The 21,062-nt window shown below is 39.1% G+C and overlaps 2 protein-coding genes across 5 annotated transcripts in view; both read right to left on the bottom strand.

Moving 5' to 3' along the window:
- The window catches only part of Zfp455 (zinc finger protein 455), a 118,947-nt gene that overhangs the window by 91,123 nt on the left and 6,762 nt on the right, over nucleotides 1-21,062 (bottom strand). The gene's annotated exons all lie outside the window — the stretch shown is intronic.
- Nucleotides 3,509-20,622, bottom strand: Zfp457 (zinc finger protein 457). Of its 4 annotated transcripts, none has more exons than XR_010064167.1 (6): nucleotides 20,280-20,622; nucleotides 10,834-10,960; nucleotides 10,260-10,355; nucleotides 6,780-8,310; nucleotides 5,321-5,452; nucleotides 3,509-3,846 (listed from the first exon to the last, which is right to left on the bottom strand). XR_010064167.1 is itself a non-coding variant. In XM_039103573.2 (4 exons), the coding sequence occupies exons 1-4, from the start codon at nucleotides 20,283-20,285 to the stop codon at nucleotides 7,037-7,039; spliced, it is 1,503 nt and encodes a 500-aa protein (XP_038959501.1). In that variant the 5' UTR covers nucleotides 20,286-20,622; the 3' UTR covers nucleotides 3,509-7,036. The 4 variants fall into 4 exon arrangements, 1 of the variants encoding a protein (XP_038959501.1); XR_010064168.1 differs by having other exon boundaries at nucleotides 5,379-5,452; XR_010064166.1 differs by having other exon boundaries at nucleotides 3,509-5,452.

Genomic DNA, 21,062 nt, shown 5'->3' with positions numbered 1-21,062 from the left:
GGGTCCTGCCCCACCTCACAAATGCAGAGATGAAAGGAATGTGCCTTAGAGTAGGGTGAAGTTTCTTTTTATCACAGGTCTGTAGTGGGTTTGGACTAGTGCTGCTTATATTATGTTAATTTGGGTCCCTAAATTTGTTTGCATGAGAATCTGCATGTCTGCAAGTAAGACCCTAAAGGACCCTGTGACCCAGTTAGTTCTGATTGGTAAATAAAGCCTGCAGCAGCCAATCACTAAGCAGGACAGATAGAGGTGGGACTTTTAGTATTCCTGGTCTAGGGACAGAGAGGAAGGAGTAGAGTAGGAGTAGGAGATCCACCATGCACTTGAGAAGGTGAGAGACAGAGGAAATAGCCACCATATAGGAGCTAGAGGAATGTGTCCCAAGAGCCCCCACTCCCACCCCACAATTGGGTCCAGGGCATCAAAGATGGAATATAGGATTTAGTAAGTAATAGCTCGGGAATACAGGAGGGAGGTAGATTAGTCATGTGAAGGTTAGGTAGTGACCCAGCCATTGATCTGTTCTAGGAATATAACAGTATAAGATTGTGTGTGTGTCTTTCATTTGAGAACTCAGAACATTTGGGTGGATAGCAAGGAATGTGATACTGCTAGAGTCAACTTAAGTACTGAATTAGCTACTACTACACAGATGTTTACTTTAAATCACTACACAGGAGTCTGTGGGTTCTTTCTCTTTGCTGACACAAAAACCTGTGTGATGGTTTGTGTATACTAGGTCTAAGGAGTGGCATTATTAAAAGGTGTGATCTTGCTAGAGTAGGTGTGTCATGTGAGTGTGGTCTTAAGACCCTCATCCTAGCTGCCTAAAAGTCAGTTTTCCACTAGAAGCCTTCAGATGAAGATATAGAACTCTCAACTTTGCCTGTACTATGCTTGCTTGGATGCTGCCATGCTCCTACCTTGAGGATAATTGACCAATCCTCTAAACCTGTAAGCCTGCCCTAATTAAATGTTGCCCTTTACAAGACTTGCACTGGGGGCTGGAGAGATGGCTCAGAGGTTGAGAGCACTGACTACTCTTCCAGAGGTCCTGAGTTCAATTCCCAGCAACCACATAGTGGCTCACAACCATCCGTAATGGAGATATGATGCCCTCTGACATGCAGATATATATGCAGAATAATGTGTATATAACAAATAGATCTTTAAAAAATAGACTCGCATTGGTCAATTGGTCATAGTGTTTGTTCACAGCAGTAAAACCCTAAGACAGAAGTTGGTACCAGGAGTGGGGTATTGCTCTGATAAGCCTGACCATGCTTTGTTTAAAAGAATGTGGATTTGGGAACTTTGGATTTGGAAAGCCATGGAATGATTTAAGTGTGTCTTAATGAGCCATTATAGTAGGAATATGGAAGTCTTTGTTACTGTGAGTGATTTGAACTGTGCAGACCTGGCCCAAGATGTTTCAGAAGAGAAAATTTCAGTAAGTGACACAGAGACTGCTTTTGTGGTATTTTGGTGAAGAATGTAGCTGATTTTTGCCCTTGTCTGAAGAGTCTAACTGAGGCTAAGGTAAAAAGATTTATATTAATTGCATTGACAAAGAAAGTTTCAGAAACACCCAGCATAGACTTTGTTCTCTGATTAAATCTCATGAAAAGCATTTTGAATAAGCATAGCAAGCTTAGAAAGAAAAAATATAAAGGGCATCAGGAAGTGAAATGGAGTTGAATCCTGTGTTCATAGATATTAAATTGAATTAAGGGAGTGTTGACCTTGGGGCAAGATCCCATCTAGCTAAGTTTAGGTTCAGGTATTTAGGTATAAGTCTTTAAACACAGGAGGCAAAGGCAAGCATTCAAGGCCAGTCTGGGACAGAGCAAGTTCTAAGTGAAGAAAAGCTTAAATATAACTATGGTTGTACATACCTTTAATCCCAGTGCTTAGGAGACAGGCAGGAGTTCAAAGTCAGTCTACAGAGCAAGTTCCAGGACAGCTAAATTTAAGCAGTGAAGAAGTTGGAAAACAGAAAGCTGGCAGTAACGGAATATAACAATTGGGCCATGTTCCAGACACAGGAAGCAGCAGAACACAGTAGCTTTGGTCATTTAGCTCTGGCTTTATATTCAAGGGGGAAAGATTATGGGGACAATTGATGCTGGTTAGCTAGAGCTAAGAAATCAGTGGTGATTAAGAAGAAATCATCATAACTGAAATGAAATCTTCTGCCAAGTGTTTTCAGAAAGCACAAAGAAGCTGTGTTCCAGAGATAGTCACCTCATGCTGCAGCTATATCTAGTAATGTATAACCAGGTGGTACTGGTTTTGAAGCTGTTAAGGGGTCATGAAGAGCAGCTGAGGCTAGGCATTGTGAAAGGCGAGGAAAGGCCATCTATGAAGTTGCAGCTTCAGTTTCAGTTGACAGCCCAGGACTGAAGGGGTCATGCAAAGGATTTGAGACTTGGCATCATAAAAAATACTTAGGAGAGTCTCTTGGTAAAGCTTAGATGCAGTGGAAGATTCCAGTTTACTGGAGATGCCAGTACTATGGGATGATCGCCAAGACTATCAGTAGCCATGGAGTGGATCAACCTAAGCTTAGAGTGCTACGGAGGGCAAAGGTGGAGAAGTGACACCAGCCTTTGGAGGAGTCCAGAAGTTCATGTGTGGATCCCAGACATTGAAACAAAAGCTGTAACACTGAAGTTGCCTTGGAGACCCCAAGATGTTTAAGAGGTAGAACTGTGGGCTATCTGCTGAGAAAAGCTGCTAACAGAGAGTAGATGTAGCCGAGGAGAAAGAAGTGTCACTGTCAACAAAGATGAAAAAGGAGTTGGAGATCTGAAGAGTGTTTTGATGTCAGACATAGGGATACATAGTTTGGTGTTGGCTCAGCTGGTTTCCTGTCTGGCTTTGGGGTTTACAGTTAAGTGATTTGATGAATCTCAGAAGAGACCTTAAACTTTGAACTTTTTACATTGTTGAAACTGCTACAGACTATGGGAACTTTGGAAGTTGGACTAAATATATCTTGCATTATGCTATGTTTAGGTGGGGCCCTTATAGATTCATATGCTTGAACAACCCTATGGGGGCCAGGGATTGGAATGTGATAATTTCTATGTGCTTGGTCTAGGGAGTGGCACTATTACGAGATGTGACCTTGCTGGAGTTGGTGTGTCACTGTGGGCATTGGCTGAAGCCCCTTATCCTAGCTGCCTAGAAGTCAGTCTTCCAGTAGCTTTCAAATGATGCAAAACTCTCAGATCTGCCTGCACCATGCTTCTCTAGGTGGTACCATGCTCCCACCTTGATGTTGATGGACTGAACGTCTGAACCTGTAAGCAGGCCCCAATTAAGTGTTGTCCTTTATAAGATTTGCTTTCATCGTGGTGTCTGTTTATAGCAGTAAACCCTAACTAAGACAAGTTCATTTGAAAGTTGCCATTAAAAATTGTTTAAGATAGTTAAGAAATGCAATTTAATAGCCAGATATTAGGATCCAAGAATCACAAAAGAATGATACTCCAGACTCGAATAGTATGCAAAAGCAAAGAGCATTTATTCAGAAGAATTTCCTACATGCAGGGGTCTCTGCATTTGGGAATGGAGACCCTTAGTAGACTCACAGGCCCAGCTTTGATTGTCAGTTAGAGGAATTCCAGGAAGGGTTCTGTGCCCTTTAACCTTGATTGATTAGCTCTATTTCTACAGGTGTAACTGATTCTACAATTGGTTAGGCTTTGGAGACTTCCCATGGGATTTGCTTAATCATTTTAGGTACCTATGCTTACTTCAGGCCAGATGACAAAGTGTCCTCAGATTGGCTCATGGCTGTGGTTGGATGATCATAGGTTCTGGTTTCCATGTTCTAATCTGGAAAAGAAAAATGTAGTCCTAGTATCACAAATTGCCAATTTGCAGCCTGTCATGGAGTCGGCCCCACTCTAGATAATTCAGTCCTCTTAAGTCATTCACACTTGTGGATTTGTTAGGTACTAGTTCAGTTAATCATAGATATTTTCTATGTCAATGAGATAGTAAACAGCTAAAGATAAACAACATTTACTTATTCAAATATACAGAAACTGTTAGATGGTCTTCAGAAACATTAGAAATCTGTAGAATATGGCGTTAAAAGATATTTTATTAATTTTTGACAATTAGAAAGATCAACTCCTGGTAGCACCCCTGTACTACTTTGAAGATGATGATGAGCATCAGGGACCTCCTAATGGAGTTTGCTGCAAATGTGGCATGCTACCATTGGCTCAACTGCTGATCGGATACTGTCTAAACTGTGGACAAGCAGGACACAACTTAGACTGCTGAACTCTCCCAGGACAAGATAGAGAAATCCTTTATATATCTTGTTCACAGAGAAATCTGTAAGGTATTCTGGGCCAATAGTCCAATGCTGCAGGGGAATTTTTGGAGACTGCCAAGCTGCCAGATGTCCCTAACATTTCTATAGTTTGGAAGCTGCTTGCTCTCCACTTCCTGTTTATTCAGGAAATATTTCCCTTCTCAGGTATATAATGGGTTAAAGACCAGTTAGCTATAGTCTCATAATTAAGCTTAAGTTGATGTTTTAAGGCACAAAAATATGTTTTTAGGTTGGTAAATGAAGTTATGATAAAATGTTATTTAGATACAAAATGTTGAACTCACAATAATAGAGGACAGACTATGTTCTTCAAAGTTAGCAAATAGAAATGGACTGGTCATTTTGAACGTAATACTTACCATATACTATGTAGTTCATTGATGTTAGAGAAAGAGTCTTTTATTTAGATAAAAGGTGGGAATGTTGCAGGATATTTTATCACATTATGAACCCCAAGATTGTGAACTGGAAAACCCTTTTGGTATTGTGGCTTAGCCCTAGTACACACCTTTAATTCAAGAGTCAAATAAATACAACCATAAGTGAAGAGACAGAACAAGCAACAAGCTAGCAGGGAGTGAACATAAATAAACAGAAAGGCAGAATTTTGAAGTGTATTTAAGACAGGGTGGAAAAGGAACAAAAGAGCTTTTTCCATCTGGGATGTCAGTGGAGAAGTAAGGTCAGTTGGGTGAATTCTTTGATTCTTTGAGCTAGCAGGCTTTACAATGATATCTGGTTCCTGAGTCCTCATTGGTAAAACTGAACAGGAGTTTTTGTTTCTAGGCATAGCTTGAGTACAGAATTCAAAGCCCACTCCCACAATGACACACATCCTACAACAAGGAAACCCAAAAGCCCACATCTCCTAATAGTGTCACTCTTTATGGGACAAGAATTCAATCACATGAGTCTATGAGGGCCATACCTATTCACCATCATAGTATTCTAAGAGATACATGCCTAGTCCACTCAATAGAGTAACTTTCTCTGAAAGCTGGTGGAAAATGGAGGTACAAACCCACAGCCAAACATTAGTCAGAGCACCCAGGTTGGAAGTCTCCATCAGGTTTTTTCCTTGGAACTTGGGGAATCCTGCAGAAGAGAAGGAAAAAGTATTCTAAGAACAAGATGGGTTGAGGACACTGCAAAAGAACTGCCTGAGGAATCATTTAAGCAGGGATCATATGGTGTTTCACAGAGACTGAAGCGGGAATCATGGAGCCAGAAGCAGTCTGTATTAGGTTCACAGCATACATTATGGTTGTAGACTTTGGGTTTTTGTGTGCATTCTGACAGTCAGAGTGGGGTTGTCTCTGAGGTCTTGCCTGTTCCTCCTATTGGGTTGGAAGAAACCCAGTTGATATCTCTGAAAGGCTGGCTCTTTTCTGCAGGCAGTACAGTGGGAGGGACAAGTCAGAGGGAGACAGAAGGTGGGCAGAAATAAGACAAGTTGCTGTGGTTGGGCTGACACGGTTCCCATCCCTGAAACAGGGACAGCATGTGGCTCCATAAGTGTTGATGGCTGCTGTGGTCATAAGGCTTGCTTGTATAATAATGTACATATATGTTCCTCCTTCAAGGAATGTCCTCTCTGTTAATTTTTAATGACTCCATGATAATTAACCAGGAGTCAAAGGTGTAGCTAATGTCTCAGCAAAATGGTAAATACTAAGACCAGCAGGACAGTCTTTAAGGCTATGGGAAACAACCCTGAAGACATGAGTCCAAAGATATAGAATTTCTCAGCAATGCAAAATATAAGAAGGCAATATGAATTACATGAGTGGCTTCACAAATCTAGAAAAACAAAAGCAGCTGCACTCAAAGACAACTTGTCAGAAGATACTATGGAAGACATAAAAAGATTTAGGGAGGAGTAATGGAAGAAGATACCACCCAGCTTAGTTTTTTGTTTCTGCTTACAAGGGCAGGAAGATTCATGAGTTCAGGGTCTGCTTGGGACAGAGCAAGGTTAGGCCTGGTTGTGGTAGGAATGGCAATCTCAGAATGAGGTTCCACACAGCTAGCTTATTGTCTATGCTTAACAGGAGCAGGCAGATGTCTGAATTGTTTTGCAATGTTGAGAAAAGTGCTTCCAATCTCCCAAGAATCAGGGGGTTGGGCTTATGAGATGCTGATTCATGGGATAATCAAAAGGGAACTTGGATAAATTGCTGGGTTGACATGTAAATAAGACTGGGTTTTAATCTAAAAAAGATGACCTATCCAGAGAATTTTTCAGAAGAGCAAGCGAGAACTGCTTAGAGAACTGTCTGGAGCAGAATATACAGAAAGCAGTCTCAAAAGCTGTCTCGAGCTCAATATAGGCTACTAGCTTGGGCCCACAATTTAAATTCAAGTTATTTTTTCACCACTCCCAAACATCCATTCTCTCAAAACCCCTCTCCAAGCCACATACTTCACCATGTTAGGTATTCTCTCCTGTTTGAATGATCGTGTTTAGAAAGTAAAGATGAATAATGTAAGGCCTTTCCATGTGCTTCACCCTTGTATAGCTTTCCTTTTGTATAAATTTCCTTATGTTTGGAAAATCTTGATAGAGAATGGAAGGCCTTTCCACAGACTTCATCTTTGTACAGTTTCTCCTGTATGAATGATTTTGTGTTTAGAAAGTAATGATGGATATTGGAAGGCCTTGCTACATATTTCACACTTCTATAGTTTCTCTTCTGTATTAAGTTTCTTATGTTTGGAAAGTCTTGATGGATAACTGAAGCCCTTGCTACATATTTCACCACTGTAGGGATTCCCTCCTGCATGAACTTTCTTATGTTTGGAAAGTCTTGATGGATAATGAAAGGCCTTGCCACAAACTTCACATTTGTAGGGTTTTTCTCTTGTATGAATTCTCTTGTGATGAGAAAGTTTTGATGAAATATTGAAGGCCTGGCCACACACTTCACATTTGTAGGGTTTTTCTCCAGTATGAATTCTCTTGTGTACAGAAAATATTGATGGACAGTGAAAGGCCCTGCCACATATCTCACACTTGTAGGGTTTTTCTCCCGTATGAATTCTCTTGTGTACCGAGAGTAATGATGGAAAGTGGAAGGCCTTTCCACATACTTCACACTTGTATGGTTTCTCTTCTGTATGAATTTTCTTATGTTTGGAAAGTCTTGACGGAGAACCAAAGGCCTTGCCACATACTTCACACTTGTAGGGTTTCTCTCCTGTGTGAATTATCATGTGTTTACGAAGTGATGATGAAAAACAGAAGGCATTCCCACATATTTCACACTTGTATGGTTTTTCTTCTGTATGAATTTTCTTATGGTTGGAAAGCCTTGATGGATAATCAAAGGCCTTGCCACATATGCCACACTTGTAGGGATTTTCTTCTGTATGAATTATCTTGTGTTTAGAAAGTCTTGATGGATAATGGAAGTCCTTGCCACATACTTCACACTTGTATGGTTTTTCTCCCGTGTGAGTTTTCTTATGTCTGGAAAGTTTTGATGGATCGTGAAAAGCTTTGCCACAAACTTCACAGTTGTAGGGTTTTTCTCCTGTATGAATTCTCTTATGGTTGGAAAGTCTTGATGGATAATTGAAGGCCTTGCCACATACTACACATTTGTGTGGTTTCTCTCCTGTATGAATTTTCTTATGGTCAGAAAGTCTTGATGGATAATGGAAGGTCTTGCCACAGTCTTCACATTTGTAAGGTTTTTCTCCTGTATGAACTATCTTGTTTTGAGAAAGTAATGATGGATATTGGAAGTTCTTGCCACAATTTTCAGAATTGTAGATTTTTTCTCCTGTATGATTTCTTTTGTGGTCAGAAAATAATGATGGAAAATGGAAGGACTTGCCACATTCTTCACACTTGTAGGACTTTACTCTTAAATGAGTTCTCTGGTGATTCTGATACACGTTTTTGTGTTCAAAGCCTTTGCCATATTCTTTGCACATATAGCCTTTTGCCCCTGGTGAGGAAGGGTTGAGAAATGAATGAAAGCAGATTAATATTCTGTATATTTACAGTATATATTTTAAAAATCGAAAATTTACTTATACTTGCATTTGTCTATAAAACTGATAAGCTACATTGAAATTTCTACCATTACTCATTGAAACCTAATTTATAGCACAGCATAGGTGAAAGTCATGCAAACTTCCACTGAAATAAGAAGACCATGACTACAAAGAACTAGAAACAAGGGAATGTTAATCAAAGTCAAAATTGTAAGGAAAGCATAACATCAACTGTGAAAACCCATAATAGCATCATATAAATACAAATCAAACCCTTAAACAAATGTAAACATTTTATGATGAGTTAATAACAAAGTATAAAATAGTGTAACATGGAAAACACCTGAATAAACAATATATATATTATTTTTTCTGAGTATACAAAACCTGAATGAACAATATACATGTATGTGTATATGTATTTGTATGTATATACATTGAGTATACATATACACACATTAAAAGTATATAGTTTAATTTTGAAAGTTCAGTGGCATTAGAACTCTCCTGCACTGTGGCTGCTGCTGCTTGTAGGTAGTGACATTCTGAGTGTCCTCGTTAGTAATCCCAAGTCGCCCTCTGTGTTTACATGTACTGAGGTAACTGTAAACTAATGGAACCTGGAAGAACTTTTCCACATTTAGGAGCTTTTGTACAGCAAGGTCACATGTCCTGATTAAAAGAAGAAGACATAGTATTACCCATATGCAAGGGAAAAAGCTGAAATGAGGAACTGTCATTGTGTTAGCTGTCTGTTGAATTGGGAAGCGATGGCACAGGTTCTTAAATTTGTGTTTCTCAAATGTGAATTGTAGTCTGATGCTGCTCTGTGTAGACTGTATGTGCTATGAGTAGTCTCAGCACTGAACATGCACTGATAACCTCGCAGATGAACGAACGCAGCCTTTGTCCTAGGTTTCCCTACGCCTCACCGAGTGTCTGAGTGCTGGAGAACTTGCGTATCCTGTTTGCTAGCAGAGCTACTTCCTGCTTTTTCCTTTGTTGTTACATATTTTTATCTTTGAAGTTTAATTTTTACTACTGTTAATTTAAGTAAGATTTGTTCCATGTATAAAATGGCATTGCCAGTGAGAATCAACAGTTGAGTTCTAACTAAAAAAAAAGAAAAAAAACACTTTCCATAATAACATGAAATAATAAATTTCAAGGACCCAAGGCAAAGAGTTTTATAAATATCTTTAGGCATAGTGTTTTTGTACATCATGTAAAGATTATCCTCGTATTATATAAAAACTGATTTTTCCGCCCCCATATGTTGTTGCCAACCAGACATGGCATTGTAATGCTTATTCTCAGAATCTCCAATCTCAAATTTGTATAAGTAATGGTCCTATTTATTCTTTTACTTGTCAATAAAAACTAATCAGCCAATGGCTGGGCTGAAGAGAAAAATAGAACTGGACTGCTGCCATCCCAGGGAAGAAGATACACACACACACACACACACACACACATACACACACACAAATTCAAATACACAGAGAAGGGGGAAAGGAAGACTAGCTATGAAGGAGGAGTCCAGAAACACATTATTGTCTTTGACTCTTTCATTTGTGAGCTGGCTAGGGATAAAGAAAAATCATAACTTTTAAAAATGCATGTACACATATCTTATGAAAAACATAAATAGCCTAGTTAAAGATTACATAGAAATGACGGAGCTTAGGCTGTCTTGGAAACACAAGTTAATCTCATGGTAGAAGAAGACAAAACTTATGGGACTCAAAGCATCCTAAACATTACATGATGTTCTCCTTTGAAAGAAAAATAAAATCAGATCTTTAAAAGGTGAGTTATAACAGAATATTTTGTCTCAATGGCTTTATGTTGTATCTTAAAATTCCCTACTCTTTTCTCTGACACCCTCCTTCTGACACACCTGGGTGCACAGTGATGGCCTCTTGTTTCTTCATATCTGAAGAGTCTTTTATTTGTTCCAGTAATGTGACCAGGTATGGCTTAGAGGAAGCAAGACCTGTTTGTGGGAAAAGGGAACATTGTTAGTATGTTCTCCTGGGAAATAAAATGTCCCTCCAGGATTGTGTGTGCAAGGATGAAAAGATTTAAAAATTAAACAAAAAAAAAAGAGGCATGTACAGGATTAGTTCTCATGTGTTTTCTGTTCTAAGTATTCTATTTCAGAATACTTAGGAGGGACTTAGAGTTTGTGGGTTCCAAGCTTCATATCCCTCAGTTACAAGGAGAGCTTTAAAACCTAAGTGTGTGTCACAGTCTCTTTAAGGCATACCACTGACGTTCTAATACAAATGATACATTTAACGGGGTGGTATGAACACAAGAAGAAATAGTTCTAAGCTATATGAATAATGTTAATTTTCCTTTAAAGTACTCTATGAACCTCACTGGGGAAGCACAAGTTCCCATGAGGTACTGTACAAAGGGAATAACTTTCATACTGACAACTAAGAATTCATCATAGAATTTGTCCTCACCCAAGAACACAAGGTTGCTGTAATTTTCCAACATCACATCCCGGTACAATTTCCACTGATCAGGACCCAAGCATTCCCATTCCTCTGCTGAAAAGTACATAGCCACATCACAGAATGACAACATATCCTGAAAAAAAAAAAAGAATAAACACCACACATTATTGTTGGGGGGTTAGTCTGGTGCTTCTATGTATTCAAATGCTAATTTCTATACCCCAAGATCTGGCTGCCCCAAGACAAGTGAATTCTCATGTACACCAGTGTTTGTTGTGTAAACCTTGCTTTCCAATTTAAAACTGTTGGTTAAATCAAACTGGCAATAATCAATTATGGGGGAAAATAGAGGTAGGCAGGGATTAGTGACTGGGATGGAGGTCAAAGGTAAAGACCAAGTGGAGGAGAAGGAGAAATAGAGAGGGGAAGGAGAAGACGGGAGGACAGAAGGTCTCCATTAGACATGCTAAAGTGAAATGCCCCTGCCTCCATTCTGGACAGACTGATGGACCAGAAATAATTCAGGAAAGACTCAAACAGCAAAGATTTGGGGAACACAGATGGGGAAGTAGCCAGTCTACTATTTAGAAAAAATAGATTAGGAGTAATGCCCCAGTAATTGAGCAAACACCAAATAAATAATAAGCTGAGTCTCATTCATTTTGAAGCTGAACTGGGATAGAAATAACCACATTTATTCAATAAGCTGATTATAACCATGAATAATAATATAAGTACCAAGAGACATCATGTGCTTCTGCATATAAATCTAAAGGTGGCCCTGACTGAGAGGAGAGCTGTAAATACTTCTGATAGAGATAAGTAATAGCCCTAAAATACTATTGATGTGATGCTGGGGGGTAACACAGGACTCATCTCTAAGGAAAGTCAATGGCGGAAGGTCCCAGAAATTTCTGTGGTTTAATACTTTAAAGGACCACAAAATGGAGAACAAGAACAACTACAATACAATGTGCTGGGGCTGAAGAGATAGCTCAGTAGTTAAGAGCACTGTTTACCCTTCCAAAGGACATGGATCCTAAATGCCCCATAGCCAGTTACAACTGTCTATAACTCAAGTTAGAGATGATCAAACAATCTCTTAGATATGAATAGTACCAAAATATAACACATTGATGTCTGAGTTACAGCTTCTATTCCTGCCATTAAACTCTATGATCAAATATCAGTTTGAGGAGAAAGGGGTTTATTGGGCTTATAAATAGCATGGTTCATTATTGAAGGAAGTCAGGAGAGAGATTTAAACAGGACAGGAACCTGCAGGTAGGAGATGATTTAGAGATAATGAAGGGGTTCTCCTTATAGACTTGCCCTACATGACTTGCTCAGCCTGCTTCTTTATAGAAACCATGGTCACCAGCCCAGATGTAGCACTTTGAATATCAGTGTGTGCCACGTTCCATCAGTCACTAGGAAAGCGCTCTACAGGGTAACACACAGCCTGATCTTAGAAGTGTATTTCCTAAATTGACGTTTCCTATACTCACATATAGTATAGCTATACTTTATTTCAAGTGTACATTACTCTAGCCAGCACAATGAAAAATAGAAAAACAGTACATTTTTTCTTTCTTTTTCTTTTCTTTTTTTCCTGGAGCTGAGGACCGAACCCAAGGCCTTGTGCTTGCTAGGCAAGCCCTCTACCACTGAGCTAAATCCCCAACTCCTACATTTTTTTCTTAACATATACATTTAGTTCCATGATTGTATTATAATACAGCACACATTGTGCACATAGTCTCACAGTAGAGAGCTGTGGTGATGGAGAAGATATTTCTTAACCCAATATGCACAATCACAATGACCAATACGATGAAGATGCAAATCTGATGAGCACCTTTCAGCTGAGGTCCGCATCCTGAGCATGTACAGAGAGATGCAAATGACAGTGCACTAAGGGTCTGAGTTTGAGCAGTCAATGGGTAGAAGAATACATGAAGAATTGGTAGATAAAAACAATCAAAATATATTAGCAAGGTTTAATAGGAAATTCAGCAATAAGTTCAGTCACTGTGGGGGAATCTAGCCAGACACAAGGCTGCCTCAGAGGCCCCATGCAAGGACAATGGGAACTTTAGTTCTCTGTCTTCGTCCAGTAGTGGACGTGGCCAGGCAAATCTGACACAGGATGCAGTGCCATGAAGGAGTCAGTTACATGGGGATCTCACACTTCTCCTGTGACTGTGGTTATCTGCCCCAAGGCAGCTGTTTCTGAGCTACCATGTGTTCTCATTGCCAATATTGTGACTCATCTCTGGTGACCTTGGCCATTTTCCATCTACTAATATTACAGTGCTTGTTGTACCTTGCTTGCCTTTGGGTCATCAGTTCATAACCTGCTCCTGCTCTTTATCCTGTTCCAAACTATTGCTTTTGTCTTCTTTATGTCTTTTTCTTTTTCAACCCAGGTCCACCCATTGCCATTTGAGGTCTTAATTCCCATGGGTTCAGTACAAAATCCATATCCTAAAATTCCTTTATCTTACATAAATGAAAAAAGACATCCATTGATCAATATTCTGCCAAGTTTCCTTTTCCTGAGATTATTGTTCAATGGAATAAACATTATATCTTTAACTTGATTTATAATCTTTTGGATTCAACTTTTGATACTCTTAGATTTCTGAGACAGCATAAAAAGAGACAGAAGACAGAAAACAGACAGGAGTCTGACCTTTGACACACAGGAGTAAATTGATTAGCTCACAAACTGAAAGACAGACTCACTCTCATGGGAAATTGAGTATAAAAAGAGAGGAAAGAAGGCTGAAATCATTTATAGGGGCAGAATAAGGAGTTTGGGAATGAGGCACAAATTCCATTTTTCTCTCCTGAAGTCTCTCCTTTGCCAAGTTGTTTTCTAAAGTTGAGACAGATTAACTCTTCAGAAATTCCTCTCTAGAAAGAGTAAGAAGACTGGCAAAGTCACTTGTAATCTCAGAGCACCAAGCAAAGTGGATTAGTTCTAGTGACCTGGGTCAGCAGTGCTCCTGATACAGGTAAGTCAGTCTGATAGCATAGGAAGCAGGGTCACACAGCAAGTGGTACTTGTCTATTTATGCCTGAAGCAGTAATGTCCATTCTCATCTGACAAATCTTGCTTGTAGAAACAGGATTCCAATGTGAATACAGCTGACTTTCCTCAACCTTACTTCTCTGCTACAACTAGCAAAGCGATGTTTTGTGGGACAGCCTGTCACCCAAGCTAATCTGTCTTGCCAAAGCAGACAACATCAAGGAGAGACTGCAGACCTGCATGAGGCTCGTAGAGCAGCAGCATCTTCCTCATTTCCCCCAACTGATAGAAAATAGAAATATTTGCAATTACACATAACTTAGATGAACACTAGCCCCTCACTTGTCTCTTTACAAGGTACAAGCCAGATTTCTCCATTCACACAACACTCATCCCATATTCCTGTGCACCTTTTTGTGTGTACTGATATGTAGTCCTATCTGTTGCTCTCAACTTTTTCCTGATCTTCTTCTCTTTGTTCATGCTCACAAATCTAACAACATTCATGTTGTAACAAATGACCATATTGAATCTTGTATCATCATTAAATAGTATCTCAAATTAATCACGTGTACCACAATTCCCTTATTATTTTCTTTATGATTTAGTTGAACTTCATATTAATTAAAGAAATTCACTTCCAAGGACACTAAGATGAACTCAAAATCAAAGAAAAGGGGAATATAATGAAAAATAGGGTGTTAAAAGAATACAGAGCTGTTTTATGATGGAAAAGAATAAAGGGAGCTATTATGAAGTAAGACTTAAACCTAATTAAACAATATTTAATTTTCCTGTGGATGGGCTGACTGCTAGGACATGCCTGCATTTTCTCCTAAAAACCTTATGATCAGTTCTCATAGAAAAATAAACAATATAAAAGGTCACACTGGTATTTCTCCTCAATATTCTACGAGATAGAAATATTGGCAATTATGCATTACTTAGATGAACACTAGTACACGGATTTTATAAGTACAATCATAAACTTCATCAAAGACTCCAAAACATTTTTAAAAGGCATAAAGAAGCATCTCAGTGCCATTAAAGACAAAGGTCATAAGGAGAATGAATGCTGCTGTGATGCCCAAGAAACCAAGAACATCAGAATGATGGAAATGATAAAACATTCGAGGATTTCAAACTGGAATTCAATAAAGAGAAACACTGAAGAGGTCTCTAGCAACAATGAAGACAGAAGTCAAAAGCCCAAAATCCAAAATGAAAGCTTAAAAGAAAAACAATAGAATTAATCAGCAGAAGACAGCATATAAGAACTTAAAAGATAAGGTAGATGATCTAGAAAAAAATAAAATAAGAATATGAAATAAAATAAGAAAAAAAATCTGTGGGAATGAAATATATAGGAAATATTAGAGACTGTGAAAAGGCCATGTCTTCAAATTACAGGTATAGATGAGGGAGAAAAATTCCGAGGCAATGGCACATATATGATCTTCATAGAGGCTGTAAAAGAAATCTTCCCTAAACTAAGGAAAGAGATACCCATAATAAATTAAAAAATTCTACCAATAACACTAATTGGATAAGACCAGAAAATAAAATACTCATGGAAAAAAAATCTGTAAGTGAAAAAACACATTTATTAAAATAACAGCCTATATCTAAATGGATCTTTGAAAGCCAAAAGAACCTGAAGAAATAAATGTCTTCCAAGTCCTAAAGAAGCTATGACGTCCAACCTAAGCTACTGTACCACACAACTGTCTGCAGTAGCTGAAGGAAAAAGAAAAACTATCCACAATATAAAGAGCATTTCAAGAATTATATTCTATAACCCAAACCTATAGAAAATACAGATCACAGCATTTTAGGCTATAGAGAGGGATGAGCACAGCCACAAGCCTCTAGAAAGGAATGGGAAGCCAAAATTACTAAAATACAAAGGGCCACTGAGAACACAAGCAACACTGAAAATGAGGAACGCAGTGACAATTAGCACTCACATAAAAGAACAAGGATGCCCACAGTCCTCCAGTCCTCCATCCAAGAGAGTCAGGATGATAACTTTTAAATTTTCCAAAAAGGGCAAGTTTTCAAAATGTTCCTTTTTGATTGTCTATTTTTTTTTGTGTGTGTGTCTGTTGTAATGTCTCCTTGTTCATTTCTGACCCTTATCATTTGGGTCCTATTTTTCTTGGTGATCTGGGTCAAGTGTCCCTCAATCTTGTTTACCTTCTTAATGAATCTTCTGTGAATTGGATGATCATTTGAATCTTGTTATTTGACCTATGTTCAATTATTTTCCTTCTGGTTATTTTGTTTCTTTGTTTTCTTGTTTTTTTTTTCTTTCCTTTTTATTAATTTGACAGGATTTGGATTGTGTTTGTTCTTATATATCCAAAATTTCTTCATTTTACCATTTTTATCATTTCTCTGTATTCTTTCTCATAGTTTCATGTAGGTAATTAGAACTACAATCTTCACCTATAGGATTGACCTCAACAGGTCTCAAAGCTTTAGTCTTCTTGAGATTTTATTTTCATTCTTGTGTATGTTTTACATATAAATAAACAAAATTAAAGGGGGAAAAATTAACACTCTTAGCAGACTCAAATCAAATGGGGTGACTGAAATTTCAATAAAAAGTTTTCCAGCTAAAAAAATATTCTATGCCCAGATGGATTCACAACAATTCACAGAGGCATTCAAAGAGCTACAATTAATCCTTCCTCAACCATTAAATAAATATATGAACATAAGGCCCACCTAAAACCTATTTCTATGAAGCTATTATCACTCTGATAACAAAATTAGGTAGAGACACAGCACAAACTACAAGACAAAAACACTAGTAGCCAATATTCATAAGGTAGTCAGATTCGAAGTGCTCAAAAAAAAAACTTGCAAAAAAAATATAGACACATGTCAAAAACATTATCAACCGTGACAAATTGGCTTTATCCATTAAATGAAAGAATGGTTCATCGTATGCAAGTCAATAAATGCAATAAATGACAGAATATTATGGACAAAAATCACATGGTCATCGCAACTGGAGCAGAAAGATCTTCAATGTACTCCAATATGCTTTCATGATAAAGTGGAAGAGAATGTAGTACAAGTGGGTTGTTACTTCAAGGGAAGGAATGCCAAAATGAAGAAGAAAGAAAGAGAGAGAGAGAGAGAGAGAGAGAGAGAGAGAGAGAGAGAGAGAGAGAAAGAGGGGGAAGAAGGGAGAGAGGAAGGAAGAAAGAGGGAGGAAGGGAAAAGGGAAAAAGAAAAGTGTCTTTGGACTCACTGACTGAAATATTTTAACTTAAAAGCAGAAAATTGGGGTTGGAGAGATGGCTCAGCGGTTAAGAGCACTGACTGCTCTTCCAGAGGTCTTGAGTTCAATTCCCAGCAACCACACTGTTGCTCACGAGCATCTTGTAATGAGGTCTAGTGCCCTCTTCTGGCTTGCAGGCGTACATGCAGGCAGAAAGCTGTGGGATGTATACATAATGAATAATTTTTTTTTTTAAAAGCAGAAAATTATAGCAACCTGTGCAACTCAGGTTTATTCATTTGTCGTTTTGAAGCCCATTAAAATCAGTACAAATAAGGCTTGTGTATTCCTTTCATGGCCTCTGACAGCCATCACCAGGAACTGAAAGACATCACCCAACACAAGGACCTTTCAACGTTTTCCATAAATGACTTGTCAAACATGACAAGGTTCCCACCTGAGTCTGTTAAAATCAGTAAGTCCTTCATTCATGTCATCACTCACATAACATTCAGGTGAAATGAAAAGAGCCTTTGAGGAAAAGGGCAGGATTGCTCACAATAGGAGATTGGACTCCTCCCTGAGGAAGAGGGAGGAATCCCACCTTGACAGTTTACTCTACTGCCTGGATGTTGGTGACACCAGAAGTGAAGGACAGTGGTAGATGTGGTTATCACTTCCCATCTGTAGAACTGCAATGCTGTTTCTTAAAAGATTCATGTAAATTCAGAAGAAATCTCCCCAAGATCATGACAGAAAATAACAGAAGAATATGCAAAGATAACTAACACTCCCTGCAAATACAGAGGAATGGTCAAGGCAGGCAAAGAGGAGAATCTTTCCCCACACTATAAATAGAAACAACCTTCTAATTCCCAACATTAGTCATTAGCAAAAAGATGCTAGTGAAAATGTGGGTTTAAGATTTCAAATACATTCCATAGAACTTCCTAAAGCACATTAGTAACATCTTTATAATTAGAAGATGTCAATTGTATTAATTTCTGTCAGGTCACTGGTGCTCAGAAGTGAAAGGAACTTGAAGAAGTTATTATAACACCCAAAGAACTATGCTTTAAGAATCTTTTTAAAACACAGGGTCTCATATAGACTAGGCTAAACTTGAGTTGAGTATGAAGGAGAGGATGACTTTGAACCCCAGGATTCCTGACTCCTCCTCAAAATACAGACTTGACAAAAATGAATCACAAAATACACTTAAGCTCATTCTTCAATCACTAGGCTGTGGAATTTTAAATATATATAAATATTTGGTGCCTGTACCTTATATGTGACCATGCTGCTGGACCACTGTAAGATGTGCTTTGCTGTACAGGACAACACAATTCGCACTTTACAAATTGTTATATTTTTCCTACAGATTACCAAGATTAACTATCCTAGATAAGGTTGCAAAATCATTGAAAATCCCAGTAGATAGGACAAGGTGGTCTGCAGTCCATGCTTCCTGAGGGTAGACTTGAATACCATAAGCCGAATCTCCAGTTCACTAACACTCAGTTTGACTGAAGAGTGACAATATAAGCAAGATTACCTTAGATTGGGGAGGGGCTGTGGAGGAGAAATCCTAAAAAACAAAAACCCTGTGTCTGGTTGTAAATGAAAAACTCTTGTGTACAGAGACTGATGGCCCAGGTGGAAATTCATTGAGGGACAGAGCCTGGAATTTTACAGGTTCAGGGGTAGCTGTATATATCTTGGGCTGATTTTACCTTCAGAACAGTCACTCCCTGCCTCATTCCATAGTGGACCACACAGCTTGTGAAAACAGATAAAATCCTCTCACAATCCACTGACTTGGCAGAACATGAGCTTCTACCAGTCCGAAAGCTAAAATCTCATTAGAAGGTATCTTAGGTGAATAGAGTATCTCCCATGTCTCATAGTACATGCCTCTATCAGACTCACACCAATGTATTTTAAACTTTCCTTAGTTAATGACATTATTTGCTCTGTAAAACCATGAAACTGATTCCATGTTGGAGTATGGAATTTGGATTAAACTAAATCTGTTTTCTCAGATCATGGCTAGTCACACGGCTCTGGAGTAAACTATTCTCTTAACCCTTTAAGAGGAGAACTGTGCATTTTGCATGGACAGGAACCTATGTGAAAATTATAAGACCCCAGGTGTACCACAGCTTTCCAAATTTATCTTACAGCTTTTCAAACACAGTTGAAAAACTTAGGGAATTCTTTCTAAAACAATTAAGTGTGCATCAGTAGGCCTGAATGTCACATTGAGGGACAGAGTAAATTTAAGAGGGTTCAGACACTGCTGATAATGTGAACAGACAGAAGAGAGGCATTTGATAAGAACATAGTACAGATCCTGGCAGATTAAAGAGAACAATGTACAGAGCTTGGGAGAGGAGCAGAGCCATTTCCCCCCTTTCCTTTCAGACAGTCCAGACCCACCAACAATCGTTCATCGCACCAGTCATCTCCCATATGAGAAATGGACTCCAAATTTTGGATAGTACACATACTCAGAACTGTTGAAGTATTGCTGTCTGGCGACTTTAAATTTGATGTATAAAATCCATAATTATCTGGATTGTGCACATACTGGTTCGTACCAATTCCAACATTATTCTGTGGTTATATAGCCATCTCTTGTGATGATTCAGGTGATAGGGTTGTACACTGTGAATTCCTATTCAAACCGAGGCATTCATAAATCTAACAATTAATTCCAAAGGAAAAGGAACTAATATCCCGTACAACAATCACCCTCACAGAACTCTCTGTCACTGGACACTTGGAACTTTAGGAAGCTGTTTGAGCTCAAACCAGTAGTGGTCTTTAGGACATACAGTATAGGAGGTAGTAGATGTCCCCAGGTTCTGTATGTCTGACTACAGCCACTTGAGAACGGCTCAGCTAAGCAAAGCACGTTTCCGCAGTAAAGATGATCGAGCTCCCTTCAGCATCTCAGCACAGGCAGTCAGCAGACCCAACCTGCCCTTGCAATCATGTTTTCAACTTTCTCCTCTTCAAACCAGTGCCCAGGCGCAGTGGCCCATCCTAGGTCAGCACAGCACCTCCAGGTCAGCAGCATCTCCTGTCTCCCAACCAGCTCAAGTCACCTCCCTCTGCGTCCTACCCGCCACCCTGCACAGTTCCTCTGATCTGCAAAACGGCGCTGCTGCCTGCACCAACCTCCATGACAGAGATCCAAACGCAGTGTTCAAAAGTACAACTGCACAAATAATGAGGAGAAGCGAAGTTTGAAGAAAGAACGCGGAAGCCTGATGCTGACAGCTCATTCTGATGACGCCACAATGGTTGGGACTACATTTCCCACAAGTTATTTAGAAGGACTTCCGGGAACCCAAGGAAGCGTTTTTGTATGCCTGCAGGTGGGCGTGCACGGGAAACTTGGGCTCTTTCCTTTCACCCTAATGTTCCCACGCTATCTCTGCTAAAACGTTGTGATTTGAAAGCTCAGATTTACTTATAGAATCTTATTCAGGAATGAAAAATTCATGCTTTCATGATCTGCTTTACATAAAAATATTAAAGCAGGAAGTAAACGTAGGAGGGAGCATTATCTCTCTCTTTTTTTCACCATCTTTATTAAATTGGGTATTTCTTATTTACATTTCAAATGTTATTCCCTTTCCCGGTTTCCAGGCCAACATCCCCTTAACCCCTCCCACCCTTCTATATGGGTGTTCCCCTCCCCATCCTCTCCCCATTACCGCCCTCTCCCCAAGAAGCTCGCAACAATCACGTTCACTGGGGGTTCAGTCTTGGCAGGACCAAGGGCTTCCCCTTCCACTGGTGAAGAGCTCTACATCTTTATCTGCAGGAGGCAGATAGTGAATATCTTCTGCAGTCAACAAGGAAGAGGTGGTCACACTGGCTAGAACTGACCATATGTATGAGACATCAAAGCCCCCCCTCTACCATGACTTGATTCCTCTAGCAAGACTAAACCTC

Source organism: Rattus norvegicus, chromosome 2 (assembly GCF_036323735.1).
Source record: "Rattus norvegicus strain BN/NHsdMcwi chromosome 2, GRCr8, whole genome shotgun sequence".
NCBI classification, from domain to species: domain Eukaryota; kingdom Metazoa; phylum Chordata; class Mammalia; order Rodentia; family Muridae; genus Rattus; species Rattus norvegicus.
Note: the sequence above shows the minus strand (reverse complement) of the source record. Positions and strands in the feature narration are given on the sequence as shown.

Bases quoted from the DNA above. Each gene is read 5' to 3' on its own strand.
- Zfp457 (XM_039103573.2), bottom strand. The intron at 10,356-10,833 runs GTGAGGACAAAT...TCCCACAAACAG, and splicing joins CAGCAACCTTGTGTTCTTGG to GTCTTGCTTCCTCTAAGCCA. The intron at 8,311-10,259 runs GTGTGTCAGAAG...CTTCCTCACCAG, and splicing joins GGCCATCACTGTGCACCCAG to GGGCAAAAGGCTATATGTGC.